Source organism: Engystomops pustulosus, chromosome 6 (genome assembly GCF_040894005.1).
Source record: "Engystomops pustulosus chromosome 6, aEngPut4.maternal, whole genome shotgun sequence".
Classification (NCBI taxonomy): domain Eukaryota; kingdom Metazoa; phylum Chordata; class Amphibia; order Anura; family Leptodactylidae; genus Engystomops; species Engystomops pustulosus.
Genome location: NC_092416.1, coordinates 15389823 through 15408355, shown reverse-complemented (window position 1 = coordinate 15408355; position 18533 = coordinate 15389823). Strand labels below are relative to the sequence as shown.

At 41.9% G+C, this 18533-nt stretch overlaps 1 protein-coding gene across 2 annotated transcripts; it reads right to left on the bottom strand.

Annotated features, from left to right (window-relative positions):
* Positions 1-8343: 8343 nt before the first annotated feature.
* On the bottom strand, positions 8344-16537 carry LOC140134596 (phospholipase A2 inhibitor gamma subunit B-like). Of its 2 annotated transcripts, none has more exons than XM_072155031.1 (6): positions 16519-16537; positions 14697-14782; positions 14482-14598; positions 12445-12591; positions 11610-11747; positions 8344-10537 (listed from the first exon to the last, which is right to left on the bottom strand). In XM_072155031.1, exons 2-6 carry the CDS (start codon positions 14746-14748, stop codon positions 10353-10355), a joined length of 639 nt encoding a protein of 212 aa, XP_072011132.1. In that variant the 5' UTR covers positions 14749-14782; positions 16519-16537; the 3' UTR covers positions 8344-10352. The 2 variants fall into 2 exon arrangements, with proteins under 2 accessions (XP_072011132.1, XP_072011131.1); XM_072155030.1 differs by lacking the exon at positions 16519-16537 and adding an exon at positions 14911-15198.
* Between the last annotated feature and the right edge of the window lie 1996 nt (positions 16538-18533).

Here is an 18533-nt window from a genome sequence, read left to right as displayed (position 1 = left end):
CAGGCAGTCCCCTACTTAAGAACACCTGACTTACAGACGACCCCTAGTTACAGACAGACCTCTGGATGTTGCTAATTACTGTACTATAGCCTTAGGCTACAATAAACAGCTATAACACTTATCACAGGAGTCTGTAATTAAGTGTTATTGTTGATCCTGGTTATTATGACAATCCAACATTTTTAAAATCCAATTGTCACAGAGGCCAAAAAATTTTTGACTGGGGTTACAATAATAAAGTATACGGTTCCGACTTACATACCAACTCAACTTAAGAACAAACCTACAGAACTTCTCTGGTATGTAACCCAAGGACTGCCTGTAAATGTAATCACGGAGTTCCTCAAAATCAAATCATATTGCGAAATTCATATAGCATTGCGAAATTTAGAAACATCAAGAAGGTCAAGTAGGGTGGTTTTGCAAAATTTAAAGGAAGGAGGAAAAGCCAAAATTATCACTCATGCCAGATGGTTTGACAGTATTTAACCTCCTTATCCATTAGGGTTCAAGCTGTTATTTTTTCTTTATTGCTCCTCCTCTCAGGAGGTCTATGGTCTCTCCCCTTTACTCGAAAATCGGGGGAATCACATCCACGTGATTGTTAAAAGTGACGGGGAATCGACTTAAGTTGGGCAATGTCAGATTTCTGTACATCGGCCGCGCCCATAATTCCTAATATGTGTACTTGTGCCCAAGTTTTCAATTCTCGAGTGGTCATCCCTACATAAATGAGGGTGCATGGACCCGCAGAATAAATCACCCCTTTGGTGTTGTCATTTATTGGCCATGTGATAATAAAGTTTTGTTCACCACTAGGTTCAATGGGGGTTATTTATCATTGGTTTTCCTGGGCTTTTTTTGGTGTAAAAAAGTCTCAAAGTAGTCAAATTGAGGGTTTTTGAGACTTTACACTACTAAAAAGTCTCACAGGACGATTTCCACCTCTTCATTATTCTGACCCTAACATACTGCTAGTGCATGACTGTGCAAAGCCAGAGTCATAACTCAAGACAAAGGGGGTCATTTACTAAGGGCCCGATTTGCGTTTTCCCGCCGCCCGATGTGTTACCCAAATATTTCCGATTTGCGTCGATTTTCCCTGTATTGCCCCAGTAATTTTGGTGCACGCGATCGGATTTTGGCGCATCGCTGCCGGCATGCACGCGATGGAAATCAAGGGGGGGGCGTGGCCGAGCGAAAACCCGACGGATACGGAAAAACCGCCGCTTTTAAAACAAAAAAAGTGTCGCTCGGAACGCGCTTACCTTCACTCAGCCCTGCTCGGTGAATTTCAGGGCATTCGGATGCTTTTCAGCACAGCAGCGCCACCTGGTGGACGTCGGAGGAACTGCCTTAGTGAATCCCGGCAGGACCCGAATCCACCGCAGAGAAGGCGCTGGATCGCGAATGGACCGGGTAAGTAAATCTGCCCCAAAAAGTCTCATAAAAAGTCTCAAACTTACTCCAAGTCTGTGTGTTGAGACTTTTTATGCATTTTGAGAATTTTTGGGGACTTTTTGAAAAAAAAAAATCCCAGACAGAAAATAGACCATAAGAACATTTATTAATGGGGTCAAAGCCACGTTAATGCATCTGATGGGCAGTGGAGCTCCAAACGTAGACATGTGAATGTCTATTGCCAATGAATGTATTGCTTTACTCTATATTGGGACACGCTACCACTAGAGATGAGCGAGCACTAAAATGCTCGGGTGCTCGTTATTCGAGACAAACTTTTCCCGATGCTCGAGTGCTCGTCTCGAATAACGAGCCCCATTGAAGTCAATGAGAGACCCGAGCATTTTTCAAAGGGACCATGGTTCGGGAATAAAATGTGTTATTTAATTGAAAAAGAATGTCTTCTGATAAGTTGCAAACATCTGCAATCTATTCTTCACTGTTCCGCGCGTATATTATCTCCCGACAAGTTAACAGATGTGAAGAACAGTGAAGAATAGAATAAAAACAGTGAACACAGGATCATTTAAGTGAAAAACACAGTGAAAAACACAGTGAAGAATAGATTACAGATGTTCGGCACATCTGCTTACTTGTCGGGAGAGGAGATACGCTGTCCCGGGATCCGCTCCTCTTCCTCCACTGAAGTCTCCCCGATGTTTCCCTGCTGCCCGATGTCTGTCTCCCCCGTGCTGCCCGATGTCTGCCTCCCCCGTGCTGCCCGATGTCTGCCTCCCCCGTGCTGCCCGATGTCTGCCTCCCCCGTGCTGCCCGATGTCTGCCTCCCCCGTGCTGCCCGATGTCTGTGTCCTCCGTGCTGCCCGATGTCTGTGTCCTCCGTGCTGCCCGATGTCTGTCTCCCCCGTGCTGCCCGATGTCTGTGTCCTCCGTGCTGCCCGATGTCTGTGTCCTCCGTGCTGCCCGATGTCTGTGTCCTCCGTGCTGCCCGATGTCTGTCTCCCCCGTGCTGCCCGATGTCTGTCTCCCCCGTGCTGCCCGATGTCTGTGTCCTCCGTGCTGCCCGATGTCTGTGTCCTCCGTGCTGTCCGATGTCTGTGTCCTATGTGCTGCCCGATGTCTGTGTCCTCCGTGCTGCCCGATGTCTGTCTCCCCCGTGCTGCCCGATGTCTGTCTCCCCCGTGCTGCCCGATGTCTGTGTCCTCCGTGCTGCCCGATGTCTGTCTCCTCCGTGCTGCCCGATGTCTGTCTCCCCCGTGCTGCCCGATGTCTGTCTCCCCCATGCTGCCCGATGTCTGTGTCCTCCGTGCTGCCCGATGTCTGTGTCCTCCGTGCTGCCCGATGTCTGTCTCCCCCGTGCTGCCCGATGTCTGTGTCCCCCGTGCTGCCCGATGTCTGTGTCCTCCGTGCTGCCCGATGTCTGTGTCCTCCGTGCTGCCCGATGTCTGTCTCCCCCGTGCTGCCCGATGTCTGTGTCCCCCGTGCTGTCCGATGTCTGTGTCCTACGTGCTGCCCGATGTCTGTGTCCTCCGTGCTGCCCGATGTCTGTCTCCCCCGTGCTGCCCGATGTCTGTCTCCCCCGTGCTGCCCGATGTCTGTGTCCTCCGTGCTGCCCGATGTCTGTCTCCTCCGTGCTGCCCGATGTCTGTCTCCCCCGTGCTGCCCGATGTCTGTCTCCCCCATGCTGCCCGATGTCTGTGTCCTCCGTGCTGCCTGATGTCTGTGTCCTCCGTGCTGCCCGATGTCTGTCTCCCCCGTGCTGCCCGATGTCTGTCTCCCCCGTGCTGCCCGATGTCTGTCTCCCCCGTGCTGCCCGATTTCTGTGTCCTCCGTGCTGCCCGATGTTCCGCGCGTATCTTCCGACAAGTAAGCAGATGTGCCGAACATCTGTAATCTATTCTTCACTGTGTTCTTCACTTAAATGATCCTGTGTTCACTGTGTTCACTGTTTTTATTCTATTCTTCATTGTTCTTCACTGTGTTTTTTTAATTAAATGCTCGATCTCGAGCAGGGGAAATACTCATCCGAGCAACGAGCCGTTTCGAGTACCTTAATACTCGAACGAGCATTAAGCTCGGACGAGTATACTCGCTCATCTCTAGCTACCACACATTTACCACCCCAAAAATAGTTTTTTTTGGTCTGACATGTCAGAGGAGTATCTACAAGACCTTCCTTCAAATTGCGCCAATGTCTACTAGCGATCGCTGGTCGAGGAGTAAGAATTTGTTTCGAAATGGGATCCTTCTTGAAGATCAACCAAAATTTATGGAAAATCTCATTAATTTCACCCCATCTCCCATGATGCAATGTTATATATCTTGGGGGTTGGGGTTTATTTTGTCTCTTTGTAGGAAAAAGAAGAGATGGATCAGTATATAAGGGAAGATCAGTAGAGCCGCTCAATACAGAGAGCTAGGAGCACAGCAGTGTGAGGACAAGCTGTAAATTATTATTCAGTTTTAGTAAAACATAAACCCGCGTATGATGAGGTTTCCTGCAGTTATTGTAACAAGTTAAGCAATAATTCTAGTGAACTGACACATCAGATCATCGGACATGCACAATCTTGTGACAGCCTACCTCCTCCTGAACATCCCCGGGTTACATACAAGATAGGTTCTGTAGGTTTGTTCTTAAGTTGAATTTGTATGTAAGTCGGAACTGTATATTTTAGAATTGTAACCGCAGCCCAAATTTTCTGCGTTTCTGGAACAATTGGAATTGAAAACTTCTGGGTTGTCGTAAGAGTCATGATTAACAATAAACCTTAATTGCAGACACATTTAATAACTGTTTTAATTGATCAATGTAGCCTAAGGCTTAGGTAAGTAAAGTACCAACATCCAAAGGGCCGTTTGTATCTAGGGGCTGTCTGTAAGTTGCGTTTTCTTAAGTTGGGGACTGCCTGTACATGTAGAGTTTACAATGGCCTCTATATAGATAACACTGACCCATCATTACATCACTACTGACAATAGATGATGTCACAGCTTATCTCCTCCCCCCTCCCTGTACAATGTCCTCTATATAGATAACACTGACCCATCATTACATCACTACTGACAATAGATGATGTCACAGCTTATCTTCTCCCCCTCCCTGTACAATGTCCTCTATATAGATAACACTGACCCATCATTACATCACTACTGACAATAGATGATGTCACAGCTTATCTCCTCCCCCTCCCTGTTCAGTGACCTCTATGTAGATAACCCTGACCCATCATTACATCACTACTGACAATAGATGATGTCACAGCTTATCTCCTCCCCCTCCCTGTACAATGACCTCTATATAGATAACACTGATCCATCATTATATCACTACTGACAATAGATGATGTCACAGCTTATCTCCTCCTCCTCCCTGTACAATGACCTCTATATATATAACACTGACCCATCATTACATCACTACTGACAATATATGATGTCATAGCTTATCTCCTCCCCCTCCCTGTACAATGTCCCCTATATAGATAACACTGACCCATCATTACATCACTACTGACAATAGATTATGTGACAGCTTATCCCCTCCCCCTCCCTGTACAATGACCTCTATATAGATAACACTGACCCATCATTACATCACTACTGACAATAGATGATGTCATAGCTTATCTTCTCCCCCTCCCTGTACAATGTCCTCTATATAGATAACACTGACCCATCATTACATCACTACTGACAATAGATGATGTCACAGCTTATCTCTTCCCCCTCCCTGTTCAGTGACCTCTATGTAGATAACCCTGACCCATCATTACATCACTACTGACAATAGATGATGTCACAGCTTATCTCCTCCCCCTCCCTGTACAATGACCTCTATATAGATAACCCTGACCCATCATTACATCACTACTGACAATAGATGATGTCACAGCTTATCTCCTCCCCCTCCCTGTACAATGACCTCTATATAGATAACACTGATCCATCATTATATCACTACTGACAATAGATGATGTCACAACTTATCTCCTCCCCCTCCCTGTACAATGACCTCTATATATATAACACTGACCCATCATTACATCACTACTGACAATATATGATGTCATAGCTTATCTCCTCCCCCTCCCTGTACAATGTCCCCTATATAGATAACACTGACCCATCATTACATCACTACTGACAATAGATGATGTCACAGCTTATCTCCTCCCCTTCCTGTACAATGACCTCTATATAGATAACACTGACCCATCATTACATCACTACTGACAATAGATGATGTCATAGCTTATCTCCTCCCCTCCCTGTACAATGACCTCTATATAGATAACACTGACCCATCATTACATCACTACTGACAATAGATGATGTCACAGCTTATCTCCTCCCCCTCCCTGTACAATGACCTCTATATAGATAACACTGACCCATCATTACATCACCACTGATAATAGATGATGTCACAGCTTATCTCCTCCCCCTCCCTGTACAGTGACCTCTATATAGACAACACTGACCCCTCATTACATCACTACTGACAATAGATGATGTCACAGCTTATCTCCTCCCCCTCCCTGTACAATGTCCTCTATATAGATAACACTGACCCATCATTACATCACTACTGACAATAGATGATGTCACAGCTTATCTCCTCCCCCTCCCTGTACAATGTCCTCTATATAGATAACACTGACCCATCATTACATCACTACTGACAATAGATGATGTCACAGCTTATCTCCTCCCCATCCCTGTACAATGACCTCTATATAGATAACACTGACCCATCATTACATCACTACTGACAATAGATGATGTCACAGCTTATCTCCTCCCCCTCCCTGTACAATGACCTATATATAGATAACACAGTGGGAATCATTTACTAAGGGCCCGAATCACTATTTTTTGTCGGGTTTCCCGAATATTACCGATTTGCGCCATTTTTCCCTGAATTGTCCCGGGTTTTTGGCGCACGCGATTGGATTGTGGCGCATTGGTGCCGGCAAACATGTGACGGAAATCTGGGGGCGTGGCCGTCGGAAAACCCGATGGATTCAGAAAACCTGCTGTATTTAAAAAAAAATGTGTTGCTTGACACTTGCTTACCTGCACCCAAGATAGGATGGTGAACTCCGGCTGACCTTGGCGCAGTAGCGACACCTGGTGGACGATCGGGTGCACGACCTTAGTGAATCGCCAGAAGACGTGAATCCTCGAAGGAGAACGCGCCGCAGGATCGCGACTGGAACGGGTAAGTAAATGTGCCCCAGTGACTTTAGTTTGCTCGATCTTTAACATGTCTTTCTTCAGAAATGAAGTGGTCTGAATGCAGAGAACTTTTATTTTTTCCAGTTGTACAGGGTGAGGAGGGCCTTGGGATCTCTGGGAGGTGCTCATTAGCAAATGACATTGCACAGACAGTGCTCCCAACCTCAGAGCCACACCCACAATGCACCAAAATTCTAATTAATTTATTAATAAAACTGAAGATGTTCGCTACTTTATGGCCACAGATTCTCCACATTACTTTAAACTTCACATATAAGGCCCTAAAATAGCCAAAATTGTCAGAAAGCAGAAGTATTACAGGAAAAGAGGAACTATAGAGTTGGTGCTGGCATTCTTCTTTTTTCTTCTTAAAGGAAATATACTAACAAAATCCATCATCAGAAACCAGGAACACTTACCCATAGATCCAGGGACTGTGAGAATCTTCCTATATGTGTTATCCATGGCCTCCTCCTTCCTTCTACAACTTTTCAACTTTTATAATTATGTTAATGGTCCTGAAGGCCCATTGTAATTGTAATTGAGAACAGTCTTCTCAGAGGAAATTGCATTTCAAATTGTAAAAAATGTTTAATTCCGGACTAATGAAACTTCAAATGAAAACATTTTTCTATTCCGAAATTGAATAACTGGGTCAGAACACCAAGGGAGACTTTGACCTCACTGAGAGGAAGGGTGTGTAGTTTCTCTGTTGCTTCTTTTACCTCTATGAGAACGACTTACTGGGGCACATTTACTTACCCGTTCCTTGGAGTTCACCTAAAGTGCATTGTCCGACGATAATATCCAATATCCCAATATCCTGCATGTGTCGCCTCCCCGCTCAGGTCCGACACAGGTCACCTTCTTCTTACTGGTGCCTGTAAGTGCTTGATCATGCACCACAATTTGAATCTTAAATCCCGCGCTCAGTCCGAATAAGTCGGATCGTCCGATGCCCCCCCCCCCATTTCTTTTGCATGGAAGCCGGCCCAATTCAAACGAATGCGACACAATCCCATCGTAAATTCCTATTAAATACTTGTCAAAGCTGCGCGAAACCCGAAAAACAGTCAGATAAAAGTGAGAAGCACGACCCTTAGTACAGTAACTAAGCCCCACTGGGTTTGAACACCTAGAGCACTATTATATTCTTTTTATGTTATGCTATTATTTCAAGTACTTTTCCTTAGCTCATTTTGGGCAGGACATTTTCCCTGTTTACATCCCAGTCCCCATTATCTTCAATAGGGTTCATTTTCGGATCAAAGTTTGATCCATATTTTGTTGCTCAATTCGGACAAACCTGACGAATCCCAATTATGAATAACCGGCTCATTACTAGTAGATACCTCTTCAGCTCTGGAGCCTGATGAAGCTACATAAAGAGAGGGGTGGGTCTGGTAGAACAGGGGGAGAAGCTCGAGCCCCGGCTGTCAGCCCTGCATACTTATGTCCGGCCCCCCCAGCCAGTGCAGAGCCGGTGCCCTAGTCCATTGCCTACCTCTGCCTACCCCTTATCCGGCCCTTCCAGTAGTGGATATACCACACAATATAATGCATTTACTGTACTTTATTGTTATAAGACCTTTATTGTATGTACAAGAATGTGGATGATTTTATGTTTGCTGCGAATGAGCCTTTGTGTGTTCTGTTAACATGAAAAGGGGGAATCGGTCAATGAAAACAGGTTCATTTTTGTCAGTAGTTCCCACTTTTATTTTTGCAGAGTCTGCACCGCCACAAATTATGGCCATGTGCACGGGCCTAAGATATTGTACATACAATTACATATATACACACATTATACACATTTGCACATTAGACCATATGTGCTCAGACATTACAGAAATATGCACATAGTGAGCGCTTACAGGAGCAGAAGACATGTAGAACATACTGAACCTTCTTAGACAGCAGCATCCTAGCAGTGATAGACTTTTAATACGTCCTATAATTAATAAACTATAAAATATACATACACATAACTTGTTGCTTTGAGAGGGACACTTAGCCAGACCATAACCTGGTTGTTGCCTGAGCCTGTTGTGGAACAAAAAACAACTGCCCCATCATGTCGAGGAGGCGGAACTGGATGATGCTGTTACTTTTAGGGTTTCTAGTAGGAGGTGCCTGACTTTGCTAAGAGTGGAAATGGGCCTCCCTATGGGGCATATAATGGTGTAAGGCAATTGAACCCCACCGGGATTCCGTACGGTCTCGGGCTGGTCAGGGGTCGGTCAGGCAGCAAGAATTATCATTAATCTTCCTTCTATTTGATCTAATCCATACTAGAACCCTTTAAAATCCCAATCAACTATTTATTTCAAAAGATATTGGATCTTCTTGATTGTAAGGTAAAAGAAAGATGTCTCAAGAAAATTGACCCAGATTTACCCCAGGGATTAATTGCACACATGACGGCTGAGCCAGTCGCTAGTCTTAGACATGCCATGTCTGTGCACAATGAACATGACCACTACTGGAGGAAAGTAGACGTCCTCTACAAGCTACAGACAGATAAGGTCTCCGGGAGGGAGGCATATTAGTGATGACAGTATTTGTTATAGGTAAGTAGGTGAGCTGAGAGTGTCATTGGGGTACATGCATCTTTATTTTTTTTCATTCTTTTTTGATACTTTTTGTGTTTTTGCAACTTTTCACTATGACTTTTGCTGTCGCTTCTCAAGCACACAATGTGCAGTGTACATCATGTATCTTTATTTTCCAGATGTTCTGTGTAAATTTTCGCTTTTTGCTTACTTTTGTGATATTTTGGGAGCAAATCTGCACCTGTTCAAGGGCAAGTGCAAAGGAAGGATTACTTTCCCTTGGACCCTGTTTTAACATGTAAATTGTAATGACCTGACATACTTTAAGTTTTTGTTCACACGTGGTGTTTACAGTGCATTTTTAAACACATTGCAGAAACAAATATATTTTACATTTTACAATGCATTTGGCTGGTAAGAAAGTGTTGGAAGTGTAAGCAGCTGTGAAAATAAAAGCACTGCTGCTTACGCTCCCAACAATGAAGAGAAATGTTCCAAGCCAACCACACGTGTAAAACGCATGCATTTCTGTGATACTTTGAAAAACACATCCCAAACCCCACATGTGACCCCACCCTCATATGTCGTCATCTCCCTGGGATGGTGACTAGATGCCTTAAAAATGCAGTTCACGTACTAAAATCCAAAATTTAAAGTAGTGTCCACTCCTGTATATGACGCCCTCCCATGGCTTTTGTCAAGTTTCATTTGAGACATTTGCAACAAAAAGTGTCAAAAAGATGCACTTGCCAGGACAGGAAAAATGAAACATGTATCACAATATAAAATACATGATCATGCATAAGGCGCAAAAAATACCTTCCGAATGTCCCAATTATATGCCAAATCTCTCTTTGTCTATGTACAAGATACTAGAAGAATGTTCTGAAGCTAAATGGAAGTGTAGATAAACCCTGTACCCCGATAATCTAAGCACATTGTCAGCACACAGCATCTCACAGCAAAGAGGGATCATAATGTGTCTGTTCAGAGAGTCCCCACCCACACTATGTAATTTTACAATGACCATTTTACATTCAGCAAGCAGATGGTTCACTGGAGTAACCAATCAGAAATCTTAAGGAGGCTGCCCATTAAAAATCCACCTTTCATCCTGCGTACTACATCTTATCAGATATTTCACCATTTAATTGAAGCAGTACAATAATACAAGATTAATGAGCACAATAATATAAGGTTTTGCTGGAGACTTGAGACACCACTCATGCACACAAATTCCCCTTCCAATGGTGAGCCTTCCCGGCTGGCAAAGTCACAGACACTTCTTGTCGTGCATCCACGTATGTATGTGATGACAGTGGAGCCTGAAGAACAAAAACACAGTTATTGCCGAAAGGACTAGGTATATTCTGCTCTGACTTGTGTATATCATACTGACTGACATGGGAATCTTCATCCATACAGGAAAAAACAAAAATTCTCTACAGTTTCTAAAGGCGTTTCCCAAGATCCTGGGTGGGGATAGAAAAAAATTGACACATACTTAACCTGCTCCGCCATTTTCAGATCAACTACAGCCAATAAGTGGACTCCTTAGACTAGAAGACAATAAAAGAAGTGATGCCCCATAGTCTTAGGAGGCCTCTAATTTGCTGACGTGGATCCAGTATCCATTCAGATTTCCTGGACATCCCGAGGACTGGAACTATCAGTTTGTCATTGGAATCTGGAGCAGAGTGAGTTTGTGTTCTTTTATTTCTCAGCCCAGCCCTAGATTACTGAGAGACCCTATAAGGATCTGAGGTTATGGGTGTGCGTTGACTTGATGCCGCTCCTTTATGCATCCACACTGTAATATCTAGCCCCATATATTTTTTGTTTAAGGAGTTTTGTAAGGGAACATTTATTTGGGGACAGAAGGAAATTATGTAAAATAGTTACTCAACTCATCTTCTTCCTGTTAGTCACAGCGCCCCCGGTGGTCCTCTCCGGTGGTCGTGCTACAGTGAAGTAATGGACCCTTAATAAGTCAGTTCATGCCCTTAGTTGCCAACTGTAGTAGTTGCTTATATCAGTGTTGCAGCCCAGGATTCAAAGATAAGTAGAGAGGACCAGGGGCCAATACTGGTGCGGCAAAGGAAAGAACGGAAGAGTAACACGGCTTATTTTCCCGGCCGTCCCCATTTTTCTCTATATTTTTTGACAATTTTTTGATCAAGCTAAATCCTATCTCTCTCTCTCTCTTTTTAATATAGCCAAGGTAGTTTGGACACCCTACCCATGTTTGGACACCCTACCCATACCATCATGTGATCTGACTCCATAGTGAAGTTAATTGGCCCTAAATCACTTTACTAATATACTTTTTAAAAATCTTGATCAGTGGAGCAAAATGTGCAGAATTCTACAAAATTAGAGCAAAATGAATGCACTTACCATGTTTTATTGTCTGGGTAAAACAAACTTTCTCATCTCCCTTACATTTTATTGTTTCTGAGGGATTACATCCAGTAGAGTTACTGGAAACGCAGGAAGGACACACCACTCCATTGAGATCATTGTTGAACGGTGGTACTGGAACGAGGCAAAAGTAAGAGAGATGAACATAGAATAGAGACACAAAAAACACTTGGCCCCTGGCAAAAAGCCATTAAAGGAAATCTTCCATCAGTATGAAAGACTGTATGCAAATGAGCCTAAGGGGATCCAGGCTTCATAGGTGTTAATGGAGTCTGAAGCCCCTGTGGCCCATTTGCATACAGTCCTTCATCCTGGTGGTAGATGTCCTTTAAAATCACCATCACATTGTTATGACAGCAGATCTTGGATCTGTCTCAGATTTCAGTGTAAGTAAAGAAAAAGAATAGGTCAGTGTTCACATACACAGTGAAAATGATTCCACGACCACTTGTCTTAAGGGACAGAAGGTGGAGCTAAAATTGGGAACCTGTTGAGACTTTACATTTAACATTTTACAAAACACTTTTAAAGGCTTTATCCAATGTTACTTCTTTTTTAAATTTAACTCCAAAACTTTGCCAGGTCATAGAAAACATACTTACATTTTGTAGAGTTGTTCGATGCATTAAAACTTTTATACTTTTTTGATACTGGAAAGCTGCGTGTTTCTAAACCTCTCTAGTGGTTGTTATGTGAATTGCAGCCTCTTTAGAGTTTTGTAAGTATGCTGTGATATAGCATTTAGTTAGTATTTAGATATTGGAGGTAAGTTGAAGGTGGTCACATCTATATCAAAAAGTGAATAACTTACGTATAGGAATAGAAGAAGAACAGTTGTCAGTGTCACAACATGAAATAATTGACCTTATTCGCCCTTGATTGGTGCTTATGCCACCTTTAAGGTTACATTCAGAAGAAGGCAAACATCCCCTGTTATAGCTCCGCGTTATATTCCCACCTACAAAAAAAAACAAAATCAGTTCAAAAGCTACAAAAAAAAAAAAAAGAGTCTGTGATGATTGCTCTGGCGATTGAGCAGCTACAGTTCTATTGCCAATCCTTGACCTCCCAAATATCTTCATGCAGTATATACAGTAACAGACCAAAGATTACTGTATAGATAAATTGACAGAACCAACTTACTATTCATAATAGAACCAAGCTTATTGTGTAGATAGGGTAACAGAACCAGGTTTAATGTAAGGCTATAGTGACAGAACCAATCGTACTGTATACAGATGCAGTTCATTAACATGAATTATCACGGAAAATGGGCAGTTCCCAGTGTCTGTAGATATGCTTACAGATCCAAGCTTACTGTATAGATACGATAACAGAAACAATCTTTTTTTATAATTATGGTAACAGAACCAAGCTTAGTGTATAATTATACTCACAGAATCAAGCATAATGTATATGGTAACAGAACCAGGCTTGCTGCATAATTATAGACATAGAACCAAGCGTAATAAATAGTTATAGTCATAGAAACATGTGTATAGATATGGTAACAGAACCAAATTTGCTGCATTAATATAGTCACAGAAACAAGCACACTGCATAGATATGGTAACAGAACCAAGCTTGCTGCATAAATATAGTCACAGAAACAAGCACACTGCATAGATATGGTAACAGAACCAAGCTTGCTGAATAATTATAGTCACAGAAACAAGCACACTGTATAGATATGGTAACAGAACTAAGCTTGCTGAATAATTATAGTCACAGAAACAAGCACACTGTATAGATATGGTAACAGAACTAAGCTTGCTGAATAATTATAGTCACAGAAACAAGCACACTGTATAGATATGGTAACAGAACTAAGCTTGCTGAATAATTATAGTCACAGAAACAAGCACACTGTATACATATGGTGACAGAACCAAGCGTGCTACATAATTACAGTCACAGCACTAAGCTAACTGTATGGATATGGTAACAGAACCAAGCTTGCTGAATTATAAAGGCGGAAAAACATGCTTGCTTTACATATGTGGTAACAAAACCAAGAATACTTTATAAATTTGATATCAGTATGGAGTATAGATATGGTAATACAACAAAGCTTACTGGATAGACACAATAACAAAACCAAGCTTATTGTAAAGATACATTAAGAGACCCAAACTAACTAAATATGTACAGTAACAGAACCAATCTTACTGTATAAATATGGTAACAGAACAAAGCTGTTTATAGATACGGTACCAGAACTATGACCGCTTTCCTTGATACCTGCCACCGCCATACTTCAGAAGCACGCGTCTTTGGTTCTATAGTCCCTCAAACATGTTTGTTGTCTCATACTAAAGATAGGAATCGCTCATTCTTAGTTTTGTAAATGAAAATGTGATACTGGAATTTCATAAATATGATCTGATTTAAAAATAAGATAAGAATCTCATATTTAAGAATGCAAATTCAGGCAAATGATTCAATAATCCGCAGAATTGGACATACAGGCAGTTAAAAAAACGGAAATGGATCTTCAGCGTTTAGTTTACAAAATGTCTATAAGTTAAATATGAAAAAACAGGATAGAAAAAAATCGGAAAAAAAATTATATTCTTTTGCATATAACCGCTGCCCCGCCTCCCCAAAAATCAGTAGATTGAAAATTTGTGACCATTTTTTTTTTTTTTATAATATTGAAAAAAAATTTTATAAAAAGATGATAGAAAATAAACTGAAGCTCAGGAAAGTTACAGGCGTAATAATATGGTGCTAATAAAAAAAATGTTTTTTTGAAAGATTACATTTTTTGAAGGTATGAATTTATTTATTTATGAAAAGTATTTCTGTGACTATACTAATCCGAAGAATAAAGGGGGATGTATCTTACCAACAAGGTTTTCTGTGTACGTGGATCCACACAAGTTCTTGGAGGTACAAGTCAGACTGTCACCGGTGCATGATGTAGCATCGAGGGAAAAGCAACTGATACACGAGAGACCAACACCTAAAGAGATGTCACACAATCAGCACGAATATCAGATCTAATACATTCATAAAAAGGTATAAAAACACTATATAAACACAGGCAGTAACATAACTTACTTGTTGCTGTAAGGGCTGAGAGAAGGCAGAGGATTCCTATCAGGGAGGTCATTCTTCTGCTTTTGAGTTGTGTCGTCAGGTTCTTACTTTATATGTTTTTGGGGAGGGACATGGGAGGGTTTTAAAAAAACGTTAAAAAAGTAAAAAGTTAATTGTTAGGAAGACCAAGTCTGATCATTTTAAGCGTGTCTGCTACATATAGGCAGTTACGTACAAGATAGGTTCCATAGGTTGGTTCTTCAGTTGAATTTGTATGTAGGTCGAAACTGTATATTTTATAATTGTAGATCCAGACAAAAAATTTTTTTGCCCCAGTGACAACTGGAGTTTTTTTCTGCAATGTGACCAAGGATTATCAATAAAGCTTCAGTACAGACACCTTACAGCTGATCTGGGACTGTAGTAACATCCAGAGAGGTCACCAGAGGTCCCAGTGGGCAGAGAGGTCCGACTTTATCAAGGGGTCATCTGTAAGTCAGGTGTCCTTAAGTAGGGGACCACCTGTATTCCTTGTGGATGTGTGAGTGTTTATAACAAGTAAAGACTTGCACTTCCCCAGATCTCTGTCGCTCAGTTGTGTGATGAAATCATTAACCTTCCTAATGTGACCACCACATCTTCTGTCTCCACTATCTCGATAACGAGCAGTAGTTTCTAGAAAAGTTCACAGAAGTGGCAGACCCATCACCTCCCTCCCCATATCGATGGGTTGATACAAAAATTGTATTTTGAATTTTTTTTATTTTTGAAAAATTTTAATCTCTTTAAAATTTGTGTTTTTTTGTATCGATCCTTTTTATTGAAATTACTAATGTACAAAATACAGGACTCATGGGTCCAAAATATAGAGATCCAACAATGACATGAATCATATTAACAGCCAAGAGAGAATATGAAAATGATCGGTCTTCAATTTGCAAGATGTACTAAAATATCCTAGTAGGACAAAAACCTGAACAATCCTTAGTTTTTAACTTGGTATTTTGATGGGCAATGCTGCAGTACAATGATGTACAGGCGGTCCCTGGGTTACGTACATGATATGGTCCATAGGTTTGTTCTTAAGTTGAATTTGTATGTAAGTCAAAACTGTATATTTTATCATTTATCATTGTCGATCCAATCAATTTTTTTTTTTGCCCCAGTGACAATTGGAGTTTCAAAAATTTTTGCTGTAATTTGACTGCGGATTATCAATACAGTTTCATTACAGACACCGTACAGCTGATCATTGCAGCCTGGGACTATAGTAACATCCAGAGAGGTCACCAGAGGTCACAGTGGGCAGAGGGGTCCGTCTTTAACTAGGGGTCGTCTGTAAGTCGGGTGTCCTTAAGTAGGGGACTGCCTGTATAGTAGTTGTTTGTCACTTTAATCTTCTTCCATGCGGTTGAGTAAAAGTTTTTTTTAGCAACTAGTTCAGATTACTACATTGTAATTGCACCACTTCTTGTAAAGTGTGATGTTATTTCATTACTCACAAGAAATACCGTCATGAGACAACAGCGATGGTTACAAAATAAGTCATGCTGCATGTATGAGGAGTTCCAGGGTGGAATCACATGAGCCGTAGTCACCAAGGCAAGAGTTCATGAACCAAATTGAGCAAAGGAGACTAAAGGTTTGGGGCGTTTTGAGTAAAGACTAAACAGAAGTTGCCTGTGGACCACACGTATGATTCCATGATTAGAGAAAATTGTTCAATTTTTCTCCGAATTTGATATGATTTCAGTCGTAGTGCTATCCTAGTGCTATCCAACCATCTGTTTTTATAGTCCCAAGGCCACATTTAGATAGAGAATAAACATATAATGGGGCTCACCCTAATCATCTTGGCGTTGGGAGGGTTCCACACAATGGGGAAGGAAAATGAGCACGTGTATCTGACACACATCGGTGTACACCTCGCGTAGCCTTCTAGGACTGCAGGGGGAAATCTTGATTAATCCAAAGTAATTAAAAACTGTGCCACTTCCTAAAAGCAATGTATTACTTTATTTCATCTCTTAAAACACCAAGGAATTAGGTAGGAGTCAAGCCTACGCGTTTCGAGGACATTGTGCTCTTAGTCATGGCATAAACTCTTAGTAACAATGTAAAACATTTTAAACAAACAACATCCAATCCCTATGCAGGGGGCGTGTACTGCTGAGTGGTGATTCGCTGGCGGGGGGGAAACACCCTACACAGCGCATCACCAAAAGCAGCAAACCATCACCCCAAACCAGGTAACACTTTTATATAACAACATTGGGGCAGATTTACTTACCCGGTCCATTTGCGATCCAGCGGCGCATTATCTATGGAGGATTCAGGTCTGGCCGGGATTCACTAAGGCAGTTCACCTGACGTCCACCAGGTGTCACTGCTGCGCTGAAGTTCATCGGATTGTACTGAACTTCACTGTCCTCCACTGGGTGCAGGTAGGCGCGTGTCAAGCGTTGACACAGGTTTTTATACGGCCACGCCCCCCAGTTCCGTCGCGTGCATGCCACACTCCAATCGCGTGCGCCAAAAATCCCGGGGCAATTCAGGGAAAATCAGTGCAAATGGGAAATATTCGGATAACATGCCAGGAAAATGCGAATCAGGCCCTTAGTAAATGACCCCCATTGTCTGGGGGTCATAGAAATAGAGGATCGGTCAATTGAAATATACTAGTCATAGTTTCATAGTTTCATAGTTTATACGGTTGAAAAAAGACACTTGTCCATCAAGTTCAACCAAATAAGGGAAGGGATTGGATGAGGAAGGGATTTAGGGGAAACAATTCTATATAACATAACCATCAATGTTATTTAGGTGTAAAAAGGCATCTAGACCCTTCTTGAAGCTCTCTGCTGTCCCTGCTGTGACCAGCGCCTGAGCTCGGCTATTCCACAGATTGACAGTTCTCATAGTAAAAAAACCCTGTTGCCTCTGGTGATTAATATCTTTTAGATATCCAGGCAATTGTATTACCAACTGTTATAACAGACCATCTAGCCATTCACATAAATGTTTATTAAGGGATCCATTCCCAGATATGATCGGTCTTAAAGGTGCAGGAAAAATATCCTTGTGTAGCTTCGGTAACCTGTGAAATATGGGTATGACCGGGAAAGGGACACATAAATGGTTCTGATCTTTTTCTGGTATAATACCTTAACTAACTCCTTCTTGTCTGATTTCCTCCAATTGTCTCTGAAAAATGGATGTAGGGTCAGTATTCAACTTTCTGTATGTTGATGTGTCATTCAAAATGTCCATGGCTAAATTTATATAGAGTTCCCTGTCCAAAGTGATCACCTTATGCCACATGTCGGCCATTTTAACAATAATTGTTGGATTTTCTTTCGGACAAGACTTGTCTTAATTTGGGGTTAAAGTTGTCGCTCTGGATACGGGAAATCTGTTTGTAAAGATCCATTAGTTCCCGCTCCACCACTTGTTGAAACTGGTCCATTGCTGGAACTCGGATAAAATGTTTTGTTAAATGATTTAACTGGAACTTGTTTCTAGGCATTTTTCTACTATCCAGTTTGGTGATCTTTCGTCTTTTTCTTTTCATGGCATTGAGAATTTTTTTCTGACAAGTAGAGGAGGAGATAGCAGGAGATCCCTCCTTAAAAGAGGAGCATATTGGATTTTCAGATTGGGAACCAGGTATCAGTCGGGTCTCAACCTGAGATCCGATGTTTCCTTTTTTTACTAGATTATTTTTGATTTCAGCATACTTTGGGGCAGATTTATCAAGCTGTCTGAAAGTCAGAATATTTCTAGTTGCCCATGGCAACCAATCACAGCTCCCCTTTAAAATATTCATGAGCACTGGTAAAATGAAAGCTGAGCTGTGAT